We start from the raw sequence: 18,219 nt of genomic DNA, 5'->3' as shown, positions 1-18,219 counted from the left end.
ATTGTGATGACAGCAAGGTGAAGGATCAGTTGTCAGTAGCAACAGTTACAATTTTGGGATTACTGAAATGACCAAGAATAAGCGATAAGTGAGAGATTTAGTTGATTAAGTCCAGGAGAGGAAGGTGATCTCAAAACCTGGGGCAAGGAGACTTCCTTGTTCCGATGATGGGATCCTAAGGAAGTCTGATGGTCTTCTTTGGTTGGATAAATGCTATTATAAAACATTTATTGCTTAAACTATGTGAAGGATTCTGGACAGCAGACTTGAAGCCTAAATATTTTGAGGAAATAAGTGAAAAAATTCTGGGTGCATTTCCTCAAATCTCAGTCTTCTGCTTTTTGCAGTTCTCTTTTTCATCCTTCTCCATATTACTTTTAAATCCACCCCCCCCCCAAAAACAAAATCTTTTCATAGAGATTTTCCTGAAAGCTCCAATCACACTATGCTCACTTTTCATCTTTTCTTATCCCATTCTCCATTTACAAACCCAGAAATGGGTATGCACTGGTGGTGGCACCCCAGAATCCCGCTTCTTCAATCAATCGTATATCTTTTCAAGTGTTATGATACCCAGTCAACAGTGGCAACTGAGTTTGGACTTTCTCAAAAACCATCTTGCTCCCTGCCTAAGCATCTCTTTTCTCTTTCTGTCTCTCTTTTTTTTTAAAGTTTGTATTTAAATTCCAGTTAGTTAACACAGAGTGTAATATTAGTTTCAGGTGTCCAATATAGTGATTCAACACTTCCATACATCACACAGTGCTCATCAGGACAAGTGCACTCCTTAATTTGCATCACCTATTTCCCCCATTCCCCCATCCACCTCCTCTCTGGTAGCCTTCAGTTTATTCTCTAGTTAAGAATCTATTTCAAGGAGCTTGGGTGGCTCAGTCCCTTACGTGTCTGATTGATTTCGGCTCAGGTCATGATCTCACAGTTCCTGGCATCAAGCCTGAGTTGGGCTCTGTGCTGACAGAGTGGAGCCTGCTTGGATTGTCTTTCTCTCCCGCCCCCTCTCTCTCTGCCCCTCCAGCCCTCGTGCTTGCTCTCTCTATCGCTCTCTCTCTCTCTCTCAAAATAAATGAAAATTAACAAAGTAAAAGGGTCTATTTCTTGGTTTGCCTCCCTCTCTCTCTTCTTTTCCCTCTCCTCATTTTGTTTCTTAAATTCAAAATATGAATGAAATCATATGATACTGCATTTTCTTTTCTATTTGTCACTGTTTTATCTGTTCTAACATTAAAGTATTATATGCATCAAACTTAGAAACTCACCTACCTCCCACTAATGGCTAATATGAAAAGCAGTCCATTTTAACACAAGGCATATTATTTGTTTACTGTATTAATACCTGTAGAATAAGGACACCCATGTGGGAACAGTGTTTGGAGGTTCATTCTGAGATAGGCTTTCCCTTAGTAGTTAATATTACAGTATCACTGGGATCCCATTTTACTTCCTAATGCTCAACCAGAACAGGGTACAGAAAATAATAGTTCAGACTAATTCAAAATGAAATGAAAGATAGTAGGATCATGATTTAAGATATTCAGGGCACTTGTATCTTCACAAGTGGACTAATATTTTAGTGTGTTTTTAGTTTGAACTGGTTTTCAGAATGATCATCCAAACCACTAAAAGGAAAATTGTTAAGAAAGCATCTCCTTATCTTCATATGTTTCCCACACTTCTCTCTAGTTTTCCGATAATTCTTTGATATCTAGTCTGGCCTCACTCCCTCCTATCACATATCTCTTTGCCTTTTCTTCTCTCTTATTTTCCTTTCTGTTTTTTTTTTTTTTCCTCTTCACTGTGTTTTCAGTTTCAGATCATCTAAACTTGTCTTTCCTCATGCTATTTCCTCTACTTGGAATATTGTTTTACCTTTCTCTGCCTGGAAACATCTACTGGAACTCATAGGCTCAGCTAGAATGCCACGTCTCATCTGAAACCTTTTCTCTTCCTACTTTTCCTCAGTCAACTTTGGACTATAGGCATCCTCCGCTCTTGGAAAGTGCACGTTACAGCACCTTGCCTTACAAAGCACCTACCTTAGTATGGTCATGGGTTTTTCACTAAAAGCGAAAAATTTTCTCCAGACTTATTACAGTTAGTGAAAACAGGTACAAAGGTAGGTGTTTCACAAAAGTGAAGTGGCCTAACCCAAACTTCTGGAAAGCGGGGGAAATCCATATTTCATGTCTTTGGCTTACATTCCAGTAATGTATGCATCACTGTATCACAGAAGTGCCATATTTTGTTAGCGTTTTTCTTATATTTCTTATTTTAAACTGTGAATTCATCAGCAACAGGGACTAAGACTTAGTGTTATCATAGATGTGGTACATATTAGGAATGCTATAGAACTGCAAATGAATGAGTTAAATAAAAAATGTACAACCATCACCCCTCCATGTATACCCCTCCCTCACCCTACACGTAACTTGCTGTCTTTTTTCCTCTTTAAACCTTCTTCATTAAGAGAGTTAAAAATATTTCCCCATTCGTAAATATATAGTATTTACATATGTCTTCAAATAATATGAAACATGTAATATCATCTGACATTAGCTTTTGAAAAAGTGCCATTTTGCTGGGAATTCTATATAACCGATCTGTCCAAGGTGGATTTTTCTGTTTTGTGTGTCAAGACCTTTTTCAGGGAGAAACAAATAAAGCAAATACAGATAAAACCCACATATATGTGATGGCAAGTCGATGAGATTACAAAGGCAAAGGTTGCCTTATAGGTGGGTTAATACACGAGTCCTGAAGAGTATGTTTTGCTCATAATTTTAGCCTATACAATTTAGGCTTTATTCTTTATTGAATGCTGAGTAATAGAATACTTCTTTGAGCATTGACTATGTTGAAGCGCTGACCACAAGATGTAGTTTTGTGATTTTACTAATTGGATGGAAGTAGAGACCTGAAGGGAGGGGCACCACTGAATAACTGATGGAAAAGAACCAAAAATGAAATGCTGAGAGTCAGAAATTGCTCTTTTACGTACCCTCTTACATGCTTTTATCCACAAAAATAAAAAGTGATTTGGGTATATTGTGTTGCAATTACACATACATCAGAGGTAGGATTTGATCACACCCCGTTGCAGTAGGCAGATTAACTGAAGCATGACGGATGGCTGTTTCAGTAGAACCTCATGAGGTAGGGAAATATTTCAAGTGCTTTTATTCTGAATCCCACGTTATGCTTGAATTGAAAGGATTCTCATCTTCAGTTTATCATTGGCTCACTTAAATTCGAGTTCATAAGAACATTAACTAGAATAAACAAATTAATTCTGGACATAGACATTACATTACCAAGTTCAACCTTTCTATGTCATTTTACTGATATCCACTATTTTGGGAGGATATAGTAAAAAAAAAAATTCAGGTGTTTCTGTATTGTTTAAAAAAAAAAAAACAAAAACAGCCAAACAAACAAACATCCACATTTCTTCATTTGTGGCCGAGGATCCCCTGAAATTGCATGAAGTGGAATAAAGAGTCTAGAGCCGTGGGAGAATGTGCATGGGAGATAGCCAAGGCTGGTTCCACCTTCTGCATTTTTCAATTTGTTTTCTTATCAGCATGCCTATAAACTGGAAAGCATTAGGCACAGACTCATTGATAAGCATATGAGAATTTCTTCCAGTCTCCCTCAACCCTCCTTCAGGGACTCTATTTTAAGAATGTAGGAGTCCCCATTTGAAATAAAAAGAGTCATAATACAAATACAAAAACAAATTGTTTTAGCAACAGAGGCTAAAGTGCATATGCACCATGCTTTTTTTTTTTTTTTTTTTTTTTTTTTTTTTTTTTTTTCAAATCTTGGGGTGGATGAAAGGGAGGACAGCTAGCTGCAGAAAAAAGAGGGGTTAACTCAGTTTGTTCCCAACACAAGACGGTGAAGGGCTTTCCTTACCCATGAGGTGGCTGTTAAACTGTTGCTTGCCATCTGGCAATTAGGGTTCCTGGAAGTAAGCAAGAGAAATACTCAGGTTCATTTCAAGAGAAAATGAATTCACTAAAAGAATAGCTGAAACCTGTCAGAATCAGTGAGAAGGTTGGAATTCCGTGACCAGGAGTCACGAGGAGTCAGGCACTGTTGAACACTGGAATGCGTTCAGGAAAATTTGATTGGGATGCCACAGGAAATATGATTAGGCTGCTGAACTGGCAGTATGTCAGTGGGCATCCTGCCTCCGCCTTTGCTGGACCCTTGAGAATTTGCTGTTGCTCGTGTGACTTGTTTTTCAACTGCAACTTTATTCCTTCAAGATTCAAAGTCATAGGTGGAATCATGACCTAGGGGAGTTTATCTGGCTTTTTGTCTTTAAGATTAGAGATTAGGCTCTCCTTCCCCACCCCCAACCCCGCCCCAGTACTCGCATAATGCAAGAATCTTCCAAAATAAATGGAAGTCAGATCTAAGTGGCCAAATAAGACAAAAAAAAAAAAATACATTATGTACGTTACATTATGATATAGAGAAACAGAGGGTAAAGTAATTAATTCACCTTCTTCAAATCCTTAAGCTTCTTTTTAGGGTAACTGGATAGGACTGTTTGATTTTCCTGAAATTATAATAATATTTTATGACCAATACTTACTAGCTTCAATTCATTTTGTAAAAGTTGAGCATCTATGTGCAGGTACATACAGCAACATTCATGATCTGTTCTAGGTTTCTTTAATCCTGTAGACCACCATGAAAAGTAGTAATATCACCACATTTTAAATGAGGAAACACTATCAGGGAAGCAAAGTAACTGAAGTGCCCAGTTTTATAAAGAGATCTACCAGGATTAGGTCTCATGCCTCTCTGATAAAAATCCCATTCTCTTGCTTTTCTTTTTATGTTCCATTTCGGGTTCGAATGCCATGACACATATTAAGCAGTCCCCATACATTGGCTTTATGTTTTGTTGTCTACCACACCTAACTTGTGTGTGCTTGTGTTGGGAAATCACATTAGATCGTAAGATCTTGTCCTTATATGCCCGAGGCTCAGTACAGTGCCTAGAATATAAACGGTACCAGATACATCATACATGCTTGTTTTTTGATGGAGAACTAGAAGGGAAGAAAGGCAAGCAGATGGGTGGTGAAGGAGAAATGAAAGAGGAGAACATGGGGTAGGGGGGAAATGGATACACAGCGACTAGGTCATTCCATCCTCTAGCATTTGACACATAAATCAGTACATAGGATATTTTTAATAATGTAATAATGTTTATAACTGTCTTCTGTAGTTCCCATTTTATTACTGGAGACCCATAAATATTTTTATTAATTTCAGTTATCAAAATGTGCTATTTACCATAAGGCCTTCTCTTATCCTAGATGAGTTTGATGGACTGACATTTCCAACTGATAGTCTGCCATTGTCACATTTCACTGATTGGAGTGTACTGTCAGTTGTCTGTTTGCTAACTTTTATCTGGGGTCCATTTTTCTCCTAAAAAAGCATGGATGCAAGGGCTTTGGAACTGGGAAGTGACTTACATAATTATGAATTTAAGACAAAGGGATATATTTCACTTCTTTGAAAATGCATAATGTTCTGTAAAGGTTTGAGGAAATAGGAACTCTTTGAAAGGGCTGCCTGATATGAATAATTGCAAATGTCAAGGGATGAGAGTTCTCTGATAGTGATTATATCTCTAGAATGTCAGGTACTGGTGCAAAGGTGAGATGAATGATTTGAGTGAGTTGTTCTATAGCCGAGAGATGGTCCCGCAGAGAAATGAAAGCACTACTCCATAACCAACAGAGAGGTTTATTCAAAGCCAAATGTCAAAGGTAATCAAACTATTTAACTTGTGCTCATAGCTTTACTTTGTATTATATAAACGGACACTCAGAATTTATTACATCCTGGCAAATTAAGGAAACAGAATTTTTATGAAGTTGAATGATGCACTATAGTTTTCAGTGAAATATTGGTAATCTTTTTGGTAGTATTTTAAATGAATTATGGTTACACATAAATATTCTGCATATTATTTTTTTTCTTTTTCTTTAGTTTTAATATAGATGTAGTACTTTCTCATATACACAGTGTCCAGAATAGAAATCAGAACCCCTCTTCTGTCCTTTACTAGTCACTGTTCCCCTCCAAGGATAATCTTTGTCCTGACTGACAATATCATTATTGGTTACTATAAAGAGCTCTGCTATGAGCATTCTTGTATATGTCCCTTGACTGACTGATTGACTGACATATATGATTGAAAATTAAAAATCTGTTCTTGGAAAGCAAAAGGCAAGCAAAGGTTCCACACGAATTTTGGAACCTGTGTTGGGCCAGGGAGTATGATGAAGTTGGAGTATAATTGGTGGTTCAGGGGCCAGAAGGAGCCAAGGCCATGGTTGACTGAATGTTCAAATTCTCACTGAGCAGGATAAAAGGTGAAAACTGCCTATGATTTGAACAGTATGAAAGTAGTGTTAAAACTGCAGTAATTGACTCTGGAGAGTGAAGCTTTAAAGGATCCAACTGAGAGATACTCAAATGGAATCCACAAATGTTTTAGACATAAGCAGGATATTATATGTTAGGAATAATTACTCCATATTTATAATTATTACACCTATTAAGCAGAATATTTGAATTATCCTTCTGCCAGGGGTCTCATATTTCCACCTTCAATTCATTATTGCCACCAATTATTTTCCTAAATATTTTCCTAATTACTCACCTGCTTGTAAACAACTCATAGCTGTCAATTATTGAAAACACAGAATTCAAATCATCCGGTCTAGCATCCAAGCTGCTCTATGGTTGACCACCATGTTAACATTTATTTTTATTTCTTAAATTTTATTTATTTATTTTGAGAGAGAGAGTGAAGGGGAGAGTCAGAGAAAGAGAGAGAGAGAAAGAGAGAGAATCCCAGGCAGGCTCCATGCTGTCAGCACAGGGCTCGAACTCACCAACTGTAAGATTATGACCCAAGCCAAAATCAAGAGTTGGACACTTAGCCAACTGAGCTAACCAGGCACCCCAATTTTTAGACAGTCATAGGTAAATAGGAAGTGTTCCTGAATCTTTAAAAAAAAAAAAAGTTCCTCTAAAATTTCCATAGTTGTTCACTTTTGGCTTTAGCTCATTCTGTTCCCTTAGCCTGACATTTCTTTTCTCTACCTTCCTAATCCCATGAAATCATTCCTTGTCTTTTATGACATTGTTTACATTCAGTATCTCATAAATGTCTCATGAGTCACTTCCCCCACCCTGAGCTCTGCCACTCATGCCTAAGCCCTGTAATATGTATTTTTTTCCTTCATTCAATTTTAGGAATTTACCTGCCTATCACATAAAATTATAATCTTCTTGAAGATAGGGACTACACATTAAAATCTTTATAGCCCCAGGCACACTTAGCAGAGTACTTTTGGACAACAAATTGCAAATTGGCTTTTAAAAGTTTACGGAATTAAACTAAATTATTTTATTCATGGAGCATACACATGCAAAACAATTTACCTCAAAATCATTGGTTCTCAGCTGGAGGTGATTTTGTCCTTCCCCTCCAGAGGACATTGGGTAATGTCTGGAGACATTTTTGGTTGTCACAACTGAGAGAAAGGGCTGTCACTGGCATCTTGTATGTAGAAGTAAGGGATGCTGCTAATCATCCCACAATGTCAGGGTAGTCATCCACAACAAAGAAATATCCAGGCCTCAAGGCACCTGGGTGGCTCAGTTGGTTAGGCATTGGACTCTTGATTTAGGCTCAAGTCATGGTTTTACAGTGTGTGGGATCTAGCCCTACATTGGGCTCTGCCATGAGTGTGGAGCCTGCTTGGAATTCTCTTTCTCCCTCTCTCCCTGCCCCTTCCCTGTTCATGCTCTTTTTTTCTCTCTCTCTCAAAATAAATAAATAAAAATTTTAAAAAGATAACCAGTCCTTAATGTCAGTAGGTTGAAAAACCCTACTACTCCAAGAAAACATCCTTTATCATTAGTTTCATATTTTTAAAAAATTAATATAAAGAATCACCTACTATTCATGTAGAGCCTATATGCCTAATTTCTGTATCACTGTCATTATTTTTTATTATCACTGAAATTATTGTTGGTACTTTACACATCTACTAACCTTTATACTTTACATACACGTATAAATGTAATCAAGTCTTTTTAGCATATTTTCCCAGTCTTTTCTGTTTGACTACTTGTTTCTTATTCCTTTCTCTTACTGTATAGCTACTTTCCAACACATAAACCCATATTAAAAGGCTAGCATATATCCTTGCAGAGTCACAGGCATACATACATATATTTATATGTGGATGTATACACATGTATGTAAATATAATACATACGTATATAGGTATCCTTAAATTTCCTCATGTTTATATATATATGTGTTTATTTATAATATTTATAAATATTTTAAACTACCACTGAACCACTATGGCTTAAGTTGACATGCTAGACCAACTGTTAATGGCAAATGTCTTCAATTCCTATCTACCAACTCTCTTTTTGCACAAAGTAACTAAAACTCATCTAGCAAAGAAGATGAGAAGATTAGTTTGCAAGAGAGTCTGGGAAATGGGAATTTGGGGCTTTGAATGGCCCACAGTTATAAAAGACTATATTGGGGCAAGCATGGAACTAACTACAACAGATAATGAATGACCAATGTATATCTGTTGGTGATATTCCTGCTAGTATAATTTTGTATAAGTAGTGTTATTATTTAGTGCAAAAAATGGGTTCACATTGAAATAACTTTTGTTTTATGTCTTTTGTCCTTTGACAATATTTCAGTGAAACGTCTTCCCATCAGTTCACATAACACTACTTTGTTTTCCTCAAAACCTGAATGTTATAACATGATGCAGATGAATCATAATCCATCTAGGTATTTGCTTTGATGGGTTTTCACTTTGACTTCTCCTTTTGGCCATTATAAACACTGCTGTTATAAATATTATCCATCAGCATTTCCTACTTATTAGTGATTTTTCTTTCTTTTTTTGCCCTACAAGAGAAGGTCCCAGGTTTGGGATAGCTGATGAGATTTCCCATATCATTTTCCCATATGGCCATACCACTTTATATTTTTACAATCAACATAAGAAAGGACTCCATTCACTACATTCCTACCAGCAATATCTGTTATCTGGTATATTTTCTTAATTATAATTTTTTCCCAGAAAGCAAGTCACAATAAAAGGCAACCCAAATACTATCCCAACTAGACTGTTTCATATCCTCTAACACCATTACAGTGCATGGGGATTTTTGAGTAATTCACAATTTTCTTTTTTGTTTTTAATTTGTTTTTTTAATGTTTTATTTATTTTTAATTTTTAATGTTTTTATTTATTTTTGAGATAGAGAGGACAGAGCATGAGCAGGGGAGGGGCAGAGAGAGAGGGAGACATAGAATCCCAAGCAGGCTCCAGGCTCCAAGCTGTCAGCACAGAGCCCAATGTGGGGCTGGAACTCATGGAGCTGAGATCATGACTTCAACTCATTTCAGACGGGTAACTGACTGAGCCACCTAGGCACCCCTATGTTTTATTTATTCTTAAGAGAGAGAGAGACAGAGCATGAGTGGGTGAGGGGCAGAGTGAGAGAGGGACACAGAATCTGAAGCAGGCTCCAGGCTGTGAGCTGTCAGCACAGACTCCGATGCAGGGCTCGAATCCACAAGCTGTGAGATCATGACCTGAGCTGAAGTCGGACGCCCAACCAAGCCACCCAGGTGCCCCTTCACAATTTTCTAATTTAAAATTATCGTGACAGTCAGTGAATGTGGAATAACTTTTCAGTAACATTTCAGCAAAAATAGGTCTGATATTCAATTATATTCCTGTTTTATTTTGCTGTTTTTCTAAGCTCATTAAAAGTTTGCAAGAGTCTGCTACTATCAGGCATTGTCTCTAGTTGAATCAGGCACAGTAGGCTAATGTACATTGTCATTACTCTCAGTTCCAAAATCATAATGACTTTTAACATTAAATGTTCACTTCTTGCTATGTGTCCATCACAGTTTGGCTATGTGCCCTAAGCTTCTTCACCCAGCAATCAAGGCCACTGGGTGCCCACCATCAGAAGCATTGTGTGTGGTTATGGCAGTGGGAAGAAAAGGTGAATAATTGGCCCTTATAGACGCCTGCTCAGCAGTGGCACATGCTATGTCCAATAACTTGAGAATGACCTATCAACTAGCACACTGATTAATTTCTTGGAACGTTTATTACATACTTGTTGCCATGAGTTGGCACATAGTACTTTGTCTTCCTGTTCCCTTTCTGATGTCTTTACCAGTTTTGAATAATTTTGTGAGTGTATTAAGACCATTGATTTTGGGGATTCTTGGGTGGCCCAGTCAGTTAGGCTTCCAACTCTTCGTTTCGGTTCAGGTCATGATCTCATGGTATTGTGGGTTCAGGCCCTGTATCTGTCTCTGTGATGTCAGGGTGAGGCCTGCTTGGGATTCTCTCTCTACCCCTGTCTTTCTCTGCCCCTCCCCCACACATGCTGTCTCTGTGTTTCTCAAAATAAAGAAATAAACTTAAAAAAAAATTTAGAAGACCATTGATTTTTAAAAACTGTGTAGTTGGCTTGCTTTGTAAATTGAAGAGTTAAATGGTCAAATAGCTATCCATTCCTATTTGTTATACTGTTTAGGTGGCTCATTGAAAGAATTGATTAACAGCATCAAAAAAAAAAGTAAACAGCTTAATCAATAACACTAGGATAAATAGCATTACAGTTTGTCATATTTTCAATGTGATTTAAATCTAGTTTAAGTCCTCGATGATTGACATTTCGATCCAGTTTAATTCTATCAGAGTGCCCATGTAGTACCTGTGAATATTTGCAGTTCTCCTATTGTTAAGCTAGTAGTTAGAGTTTGTGATGATTATTTGAAACTAATATAATTCAAGAAAAAACTTTGGCTATTTAAAAGAGGTCAGAAGATTACAAATGTACATTTTCATGAAGGCAGCTACAAATTTTTCGTCCATAGAAGAAAGATCTTGTGGACATTCCCTGGTATTTAAGCTTTCAGCAAATGGCATTAAAATTCAGATTCCATATTGCTTGTTCTTTTACATTGAAGCAGATGTCAGTTTCATATGGATTCTGAATATCATCCAATCTGTTCTTCAAATATAAATGTAATTACTGGTCAATGGTTTTGGATAATTTATACATCTGCTGAAATCGTGGAGGTTTTATCAATTGTTTTGACTTAGAGTTTGTTCCCTTCAGAAAGCTGAGGATCTGGAACTACATTACTTTGGATTAAGTCACCTCTACCCCCAAGAATAGCCACATGTCCTTATGTATTCTGGGTGTAGATGATCTGAACTGTTGTTGCTCACAAGCCCTAACAGAAGATTCAGGTACAAAAAGGGTATTCCTTCCATGTAGGGAAGACTTTGTGTGCCAGTTTGTGAAGGCACTTTGTGTGTGCCTGTTTGTGAAAGGCAAAAAGAGGTAGTTGACAAAAGATGTAAAGCTTAAATTAAGCTCTAGATGGCTAGAATAAAGTTAATATTTTTCCTTGGGTTATAAGGGATTGTGCAAGTTGTTAAAACCAACTTCCACCCAGTTTTAAGACACCTGAGGTATAGTTCTCAAGCTTTAAGCTAGGTATGATGCATGTGATTTCAATAATGAACTTCTTTCTGGGGTTCCTGGGTGTCTCAGTGGGTTGATTTTGGCTCAGGTCATGATCTCACAGTTTGTGAGATTGGGCCCTACGTCCGGTTCCATGCTGACAGTAGAGCCTGCTTGTTATTCTCTCTCTCCCTCTCTCTCTGCCCACATGTACCCCCTCTCTCAAAATAAATATTTGAAAAAGAAAAAAATAAATAAATTTATTTTCTTTCACTTGAAAACTTTCTAAACGAAATGAAAGCAGCAAGTGTCATTTGTTATTACCTCTCTTCTTTCATTATTAGTAGAACACTACTACTGTTAGTATATTACTACTACTCCTAATCCATATTTTACCAACATAATATGCAATGCTGGCCAATAGTTTGGGAGAATTTACACATTGGCTGAAGCTGGAGAGGGTTTTTGTTTTGTTTTGTTTTATTTATTTAAAATTTGTAGCCTCCAAAAAGCTTAGGATTTTGAACCAAATTAGCTCGTGTTTCTAGTGATAGTCATGTTATTATTTGTTCTACACTTATTACGTCATGTATGCTTCACAACAGATCACTAAGGCAGGTGTGAGACGTCCCACGTTTTATAAAAAAGAAGACTGAGATTTAAAAAGGTTAAGAAAACTGTCAAAATCATTCAAATTTTGAATTTAGGCTGCCCGATTATAAAGCCCTCTCTTTTGAACACCCTGTTATAGCTGTCTTTCTCCCCACCCTCCCCCCAAATCCTCATCCTTACATTGGCATTCTTACCTGTAATACAAATTACATGTAGTGTTGGAATGATTAATTAGATCTGCTGTTTATATCCTTGCCAAATCACCAGAATCAAAGCAGAATATCAATGAGATTTTCTGGATATTAATATGGTTTTCATTATTTTTCACACCGAGATTTAAAATCTAGGACCTAATGAGAGGATTATATCAGAAGTTCTTGTGTTTGCTCTGTTTGCTACTGTGCAGTGGTCCTGTAGCATGCTGGAACACAAGGGCACTAACCATCTTCTACCTTCCTAGTAGAATGTTCAGTCTAGATATCAGCTTGTTTTCCATTTGACAGTCTTCTACTCCCCCCAACATGTGGATGGAACATGATTCTCTGAAGGTTATATTATCACATGGATGAGCAGTTTGAAAGGTTTGCATTAAAAGTATTCAAATGTAGGGCGCCTGGTTGGCTCAGTCAGTAGAGCATGTGACTCTTAATCTTAGGGTTGTGTGTTCAAGCCCCACATTGGATATAGAGATTGTTCAAAATTAAAATTAAAAAAATCAAATATGGGTTATAGATAATTTTATCCTGAATTTTCTCTATTAAAGACACATCCCTGGGGCGCCTGGGTGGCTCAGTCGGTTAAGCGTCCGACTTCAGCTCAGGTCATGATCTCATGGTCCGTGAGTTCGAGCCCCGCGTCGGGCTCTGTGCTGACAGCTCAGAGCCTGGAGCCTGTTTCAGATTCTGTGTCTTCCTCTCTCTCTGACCCTCCCCCATTCATGCTCTGTCTCTCTCTGTCTCAAAAATAAGTAAAACATTATTTTTTTTTTAAAGACACATCCCTTTGTGTGGACAGATTCTGCTCAATTTCTACTGTTGTTCCTATTGTGGGGGCTGTTGTTGATGATGATATTATTTTGGAAGACTTTGTGATGTGTTCAAATTAAAACTCTCTCTTGAACCCTCAAACACACATTGATTATTATTGCTATGCTATTAAGGAAAGATTTGCCAGCAAAGAGTGGGGGCATAGCAAGATGTGTTCCATTAATCAATTCAAGGGAATTTTGCCATCCTTTCCTTTCATCAGGGTATTAGTGAGTCAGGATGGATGGAATCAGAAAGATTCTCTAGAGATTATCTTATTGATGACCAAGTCCATTTTTGTAAAAGACCCCAAATTGAAGCTCTTAAGCCATCTGTTGGCTGTTACTAAAATGGCATCTGATACAGTTTATCAGTCTCTTAAGTATGCAAAGAGTTAGTAAAACCCAAATCAATTTTGTGGTATAAAAAATAGATGAAAGAGATGAAAAATTGTTGTAGAAAAAACAGATATAAAAGCTTAAATACCAGTACTATGTAATTTCTAAATGATAATTTGATACTGATATGATAAGGAAGGAAAGTGCCGTTAATAATTGAAAACAATGCAAATGTGTGCACTAAATAAAAAGAAACAGAAAGCAGGAAAATAATACGACACTTAGGTCCTCAGCTATTATTCTATAGCATGAAAGTATTTTATTTTTTTCAGTATGAAAGTATTTTTTAAAAACTTCCTAATATGTTGGTATTTTTTTCTTTTTCTTCTTTCTTGTTTGGTTTGCTTTATATGTTTCTGGAACCAGATTTATATTTTTGAAAATAATATCTACTATCAACCTGATATAAAGAGCAGTTCATTGCGGCTGACATCTTCCGGAAAAGAAGGAATTATTTTTAATGGGATTGCTGACTGGTTATATGAAGGTGAGTTGAATAGATTTAGTTTCAGAAGAGCACAAATGACATATTTTTATACAAAATCTGTAAAAGAACTCTATTCGTTCTAGAACAAGACTTAGAGCTCCATTTCTTCTTATTTTCACTCAAAATTGCCTTCATGATTTCATATCTTTGCATGCACTCGTATTTTGACTGGTTGTGATTCATGTCTACTAATATGATTCCACATTTGGTGTGTGTGTATACACATACACATACATTTTGTTCAGATTAGATAGATTTTATTTTGGTGATGCTTAACTAATGAAAGTGAATGATCACCTTATGTCACCCTGGAATTCGATTCTGAATTTTTCTGACTGGGGAAAAGAAGAAACAAAAACCTTTACTGTTGAAAAAGTACTTGAAAGCCACTTGATTTTAGTCATTCCCATTAAGAACAGTCTGTCACATTTTAAAAGCCATTGCATGGGGAGCAAAATAAAACCCACCTAAAGAGTTATTTGCAGTTATTGTTGAATCAAGTTTTCATGAGAGTTAAGAATATAAAAAGGAATCAGGTAATGAAAATATCTATCCAATTTTAGCATCCACCAATTGTCACCTAGGTTATAGGCACAGATTTCCTGGGGAAGATTCAAAGCTTGAGGTTAATACCTAGGTTTCAGACTCCACAACTGATCTTGGCAAAACACCGAGATTTAAACTAAGTTAGTTGTATTTGATTAGATATTATAAAGCTAAGGCTCTTCTAGAAAATAAATTTTATTTATTGAGCAATACTGCCAAATGCAATCTTCCTACCTCAGAGTCGATATTTTTAATTCTGTAAGAAAAGTAAATCACTTACCTCATTCTTTTGTTCATCCAGTCTATCATTAAACAGATATTATTAAAGACTTACTACTTTCCAAGTATTTGTAAGGGTGCTAAGATACATCAGGGAACTAAACAAAGTATACTTTGAGGACCTTACATTAAGAGAAACATTTTGCCGGGTGTAGCTATTTTATTAATGAAGAGACATTGTAACCTTTGAAATTTATATGCATATGTGCACATGTATATCTATATCTATTTTTTTATATATATGCTAGCATCAAATAATAAAATATTTTAGAGACCACAGTTTATTCTGAGGAGTAGTGGAAGCTACTTTGGAAATATCAATAATAATTATGGTATGAAATTTAAAAAATTCAAACACGCAGAGTAATAAGTAGGTTTCTTTGGTTCAGAGTGTCAGAAGCTGACAAAAAGGTAAGTTATTGGTGGGGCCTGAGATGGCCCAATGAATTAAAGAAACATCTGGAGAACAAACTTGAAACTTGGGTAGTTCCAGAAATCTAGTTAGCAAGAACTAACCATCTTTTATGTAGAGGAACTGGGTAAGAGATGCCCTTTATCTTCAAAATATTGTCAGTACTGTGTGAGACCCTGAGGGATGAAGAGACTATGTTAGTGCAGCGTGGTAAATGGTCAAATCACAGTAAACATAGGATTCTATAAGAACAAAGAAGATTTAGCCCATTCTAGGCATTTCCAAACATTTTCCTAAAGGAGAAACCCTCTGAGTTGACACTGAAAGATTAACAAAGAAGAAAGTAGGTAAGAAACAGCCCAAGTATTCATCAATTGATGAGTGGATAAAGAAGAGGTGGTGTGTATATACAATGGAATATTACTCAGACATTAAAATGAATGAAATCCTGCCATTTGCAATGACATGGATGGAGCTAGAGAGTATTTTGCTAAGCAAAGTAAGTCAGTCAGAGAAAGACAAATACCATATGACTTCACCTATATGTGGAATTTAAGAAACAAAACAAATGAACAGAAGAAAGAGAGAGAGAGAGAGAGGCAAACCAAGAAACTCTTTTCTCGCTCTTAAATGTAGAGAACAAACTGATGGTTACCAAGGGGGAGGTGGGTTGGGGAGTGGGTTAAATAAGTGGTGGGAAATAAGGAGTACACTTGTGATGAGCACCAGATGTATGGAAGTGTTGAATCACTGTATTGCATACCTGAAACTAACATTACACTCTACGTTAACTAAACTGGAATTGAAATTAAAATACTTTAAAAAGAAGAAGTTAGGGAAATGTAAGCAACAGTTTGCAAAAGCATAGCAAAGTTAAATAGCTCCGTGTGCACCTTGGGAACTAAAATATGCTTGATATTATTGGGGCATAAAATTTGAGAAAAAGGAAGACAGCAAGAACCAAGGGATGGTGACCCTAAAAATAATCCAGGATTTTGATTATTTTTTCACCTCATAAAGGGGGAAACTAATAGAGCTTTTCAAGTAAGGGAGTGTCAGCATTAGATCTTCCATATAAATAGGCCATTTTGATTACAGCGTAAAGCTGGGATCAAATAGCAGAAAGAACCAGTGAGCAGCTGGGGGGCTTTTTCTATGTTCAGTCAAGAGATAATGAGCAATAGTACCAGGGTTAAAGCAGTAAGAAGGAGGGGAGATTCTAAAATTGACGAGGCAGCAAAATAGATCTTAGTGGTTAAAAGGATGGAGTAGATGAGAAGTCAAGAATGATTTTTTGGCTTCTGGTTTGGGTTGTTAGTAAACAGTGGTGACAGACCCAGTGAGCAGGCATTCCTAGTGATGCATACATCAGGGATGCAAAACTTAATTTAGTGGGAACATTGGTGCCTCACAGTGTGCTAGCATGCTACCTTGGGTAACAAAATGTGATCCAAGGAACTTCTAAGTCAACTCAGTGTAGAATGTACTGACTTGACCACTGAACAAGATTATTTGGGTCTCTTATCCTTTACATAGGATATGTCATATTGCGTGACTTTGTGTAATTTTTGGCATTACATTTTTAAGAAAATTGACAAAAGAGAAATTAAAGACCATTATCTTACAAATAAGGTTATTTTCTTAATTAAAGAATGAAATTATATATATATTCCAGTACAGAGTGAACACTGTGTGAGAGACAGGAAAGACAAAGAAATAACAAAAGTCTTCCATAATAAGTCTGTAGGCCTGACACTTTCCAAAAAAGAAATTGAAAAATTAGAGTTTTTGCCATTCAAATGAAACTCAGTCCCTTGGCTCTTATACTTATCTTATCTTATCATATCTTATCTTATCTTATCTTATCTTATCTTATCTTAGGCATACTAGCAAATTCCAAATGTGCTATGTGATTAAATCCTCACAGTACTAGCATATTTATTCCTTTGCAGAAGAAACCAAGACTCAAGGATAGGTGACTTGGACGTGGCCTCAAAGTTCATGAGTGCCAGAGGTGGCACTTGAATATGTGTCCTCAAATCCAGTGCTTAGTCCTGATCTACTTTACCTGTTTCATGTCAGTGCCTTTCATCGTTCCCTAAGGAATGGCATACATTATGGACCCGAGCCATTAGATTTCCCTGGTCTATTTCCTCAAGCAAAGACTCTGACCACAGACTTACCTCAGTCCTCACTTTACTTCCAAGAGAAGGAACTATACCAAGGGAATCAGTGTTAAGGTTTGACAGAGGGATTTAGGCCATTCAGATGTCATTAATGTTTCCCTCAATATTTTGCCTGTCATCCCCAACCTGTATTTCAAGAGCCACACAATACCTTCACTTTCTTCTATCACTTTGCTTTTCCAAGATTCCATCAGCTCCCAGATTCCAAACCTTCTCTTTTCCCTTCAGTACACTCACCACAGCACAGTGATCTTCAGCAGTATGTATGTGCAGACATTCTAGTGTGGAGATTTCCTTCTTGTAACTTTACAGAAATCAATTACAATCTGAATAGTGTGTGGGGGAGACCTCAGAAGTAACATGTAACATTTCCACCTTGTTTATTGAAATTTGCCTTTAGCAAATATCATAGGGGAAAAAAAAAGATTCAAGAAGGAGTCACAAAGGATAATAAAATGTTTTCGTGGCACATTTAAGGGCATGGCTTAAACTTTTTAAGTCTAGGCCAATCTGTAAGTGTGTCTGTTAATCCCAACCAAAGGCACTTATGTCGAGATTTTAAGTCTTTAAAAGTGTAATTTTAAAGCCTCTTTGTATTTGTAGTATTATTCAATTCCTAAGGAAAGTCAAGGAAAATAAAATATGTGTTTTAAAGAGTTGAAGTTCAGAA

General features: G+C 36.7%; 1 protein-coding gene across 1 annotated transcript in view; it reads left to right on the top strand.

The window, feature by feature from the left end:
- DPP10 (dipeptidyl peptidase like 10) overlaps positions 1-18,219 on the top strand; it is a 640,613-nt gene that overhangs the window by 499,845 nt on the left and 122,549 nt on the right. Inside the window, exon 8 of the mRNA XM_043576604.1 lies at positions 14,006-14,126. Within this exon, the coding sequence (XP_043432539.1) occupies positions 14,006-14,126 (121 nt within the window). The remainder of the gene's footprint in view (positions 1-14,005; positions 14,127-18,219) is intronic.

Source organism: Prionailurus bengalensis, chromosome C1 (genome assembly GCF_016509475.1).
Source record: "Prionailurus bengalensis isolate Pbe53 chromosome C1, Fcat_Pben_1.1_paternal_pri, whole genome shotgun sequence".
Taxonomy (NCBI): Eukaryota; Metazoa; Chordata; class Mammalia; order Carnivora; family Felidae; genus Prionailurus; species Prionailurus bengalensis.
Note: the sequence above shows the minus strand (reverse complement) of the source record. Positions and strands in the feature narration are given on the sequence as shown.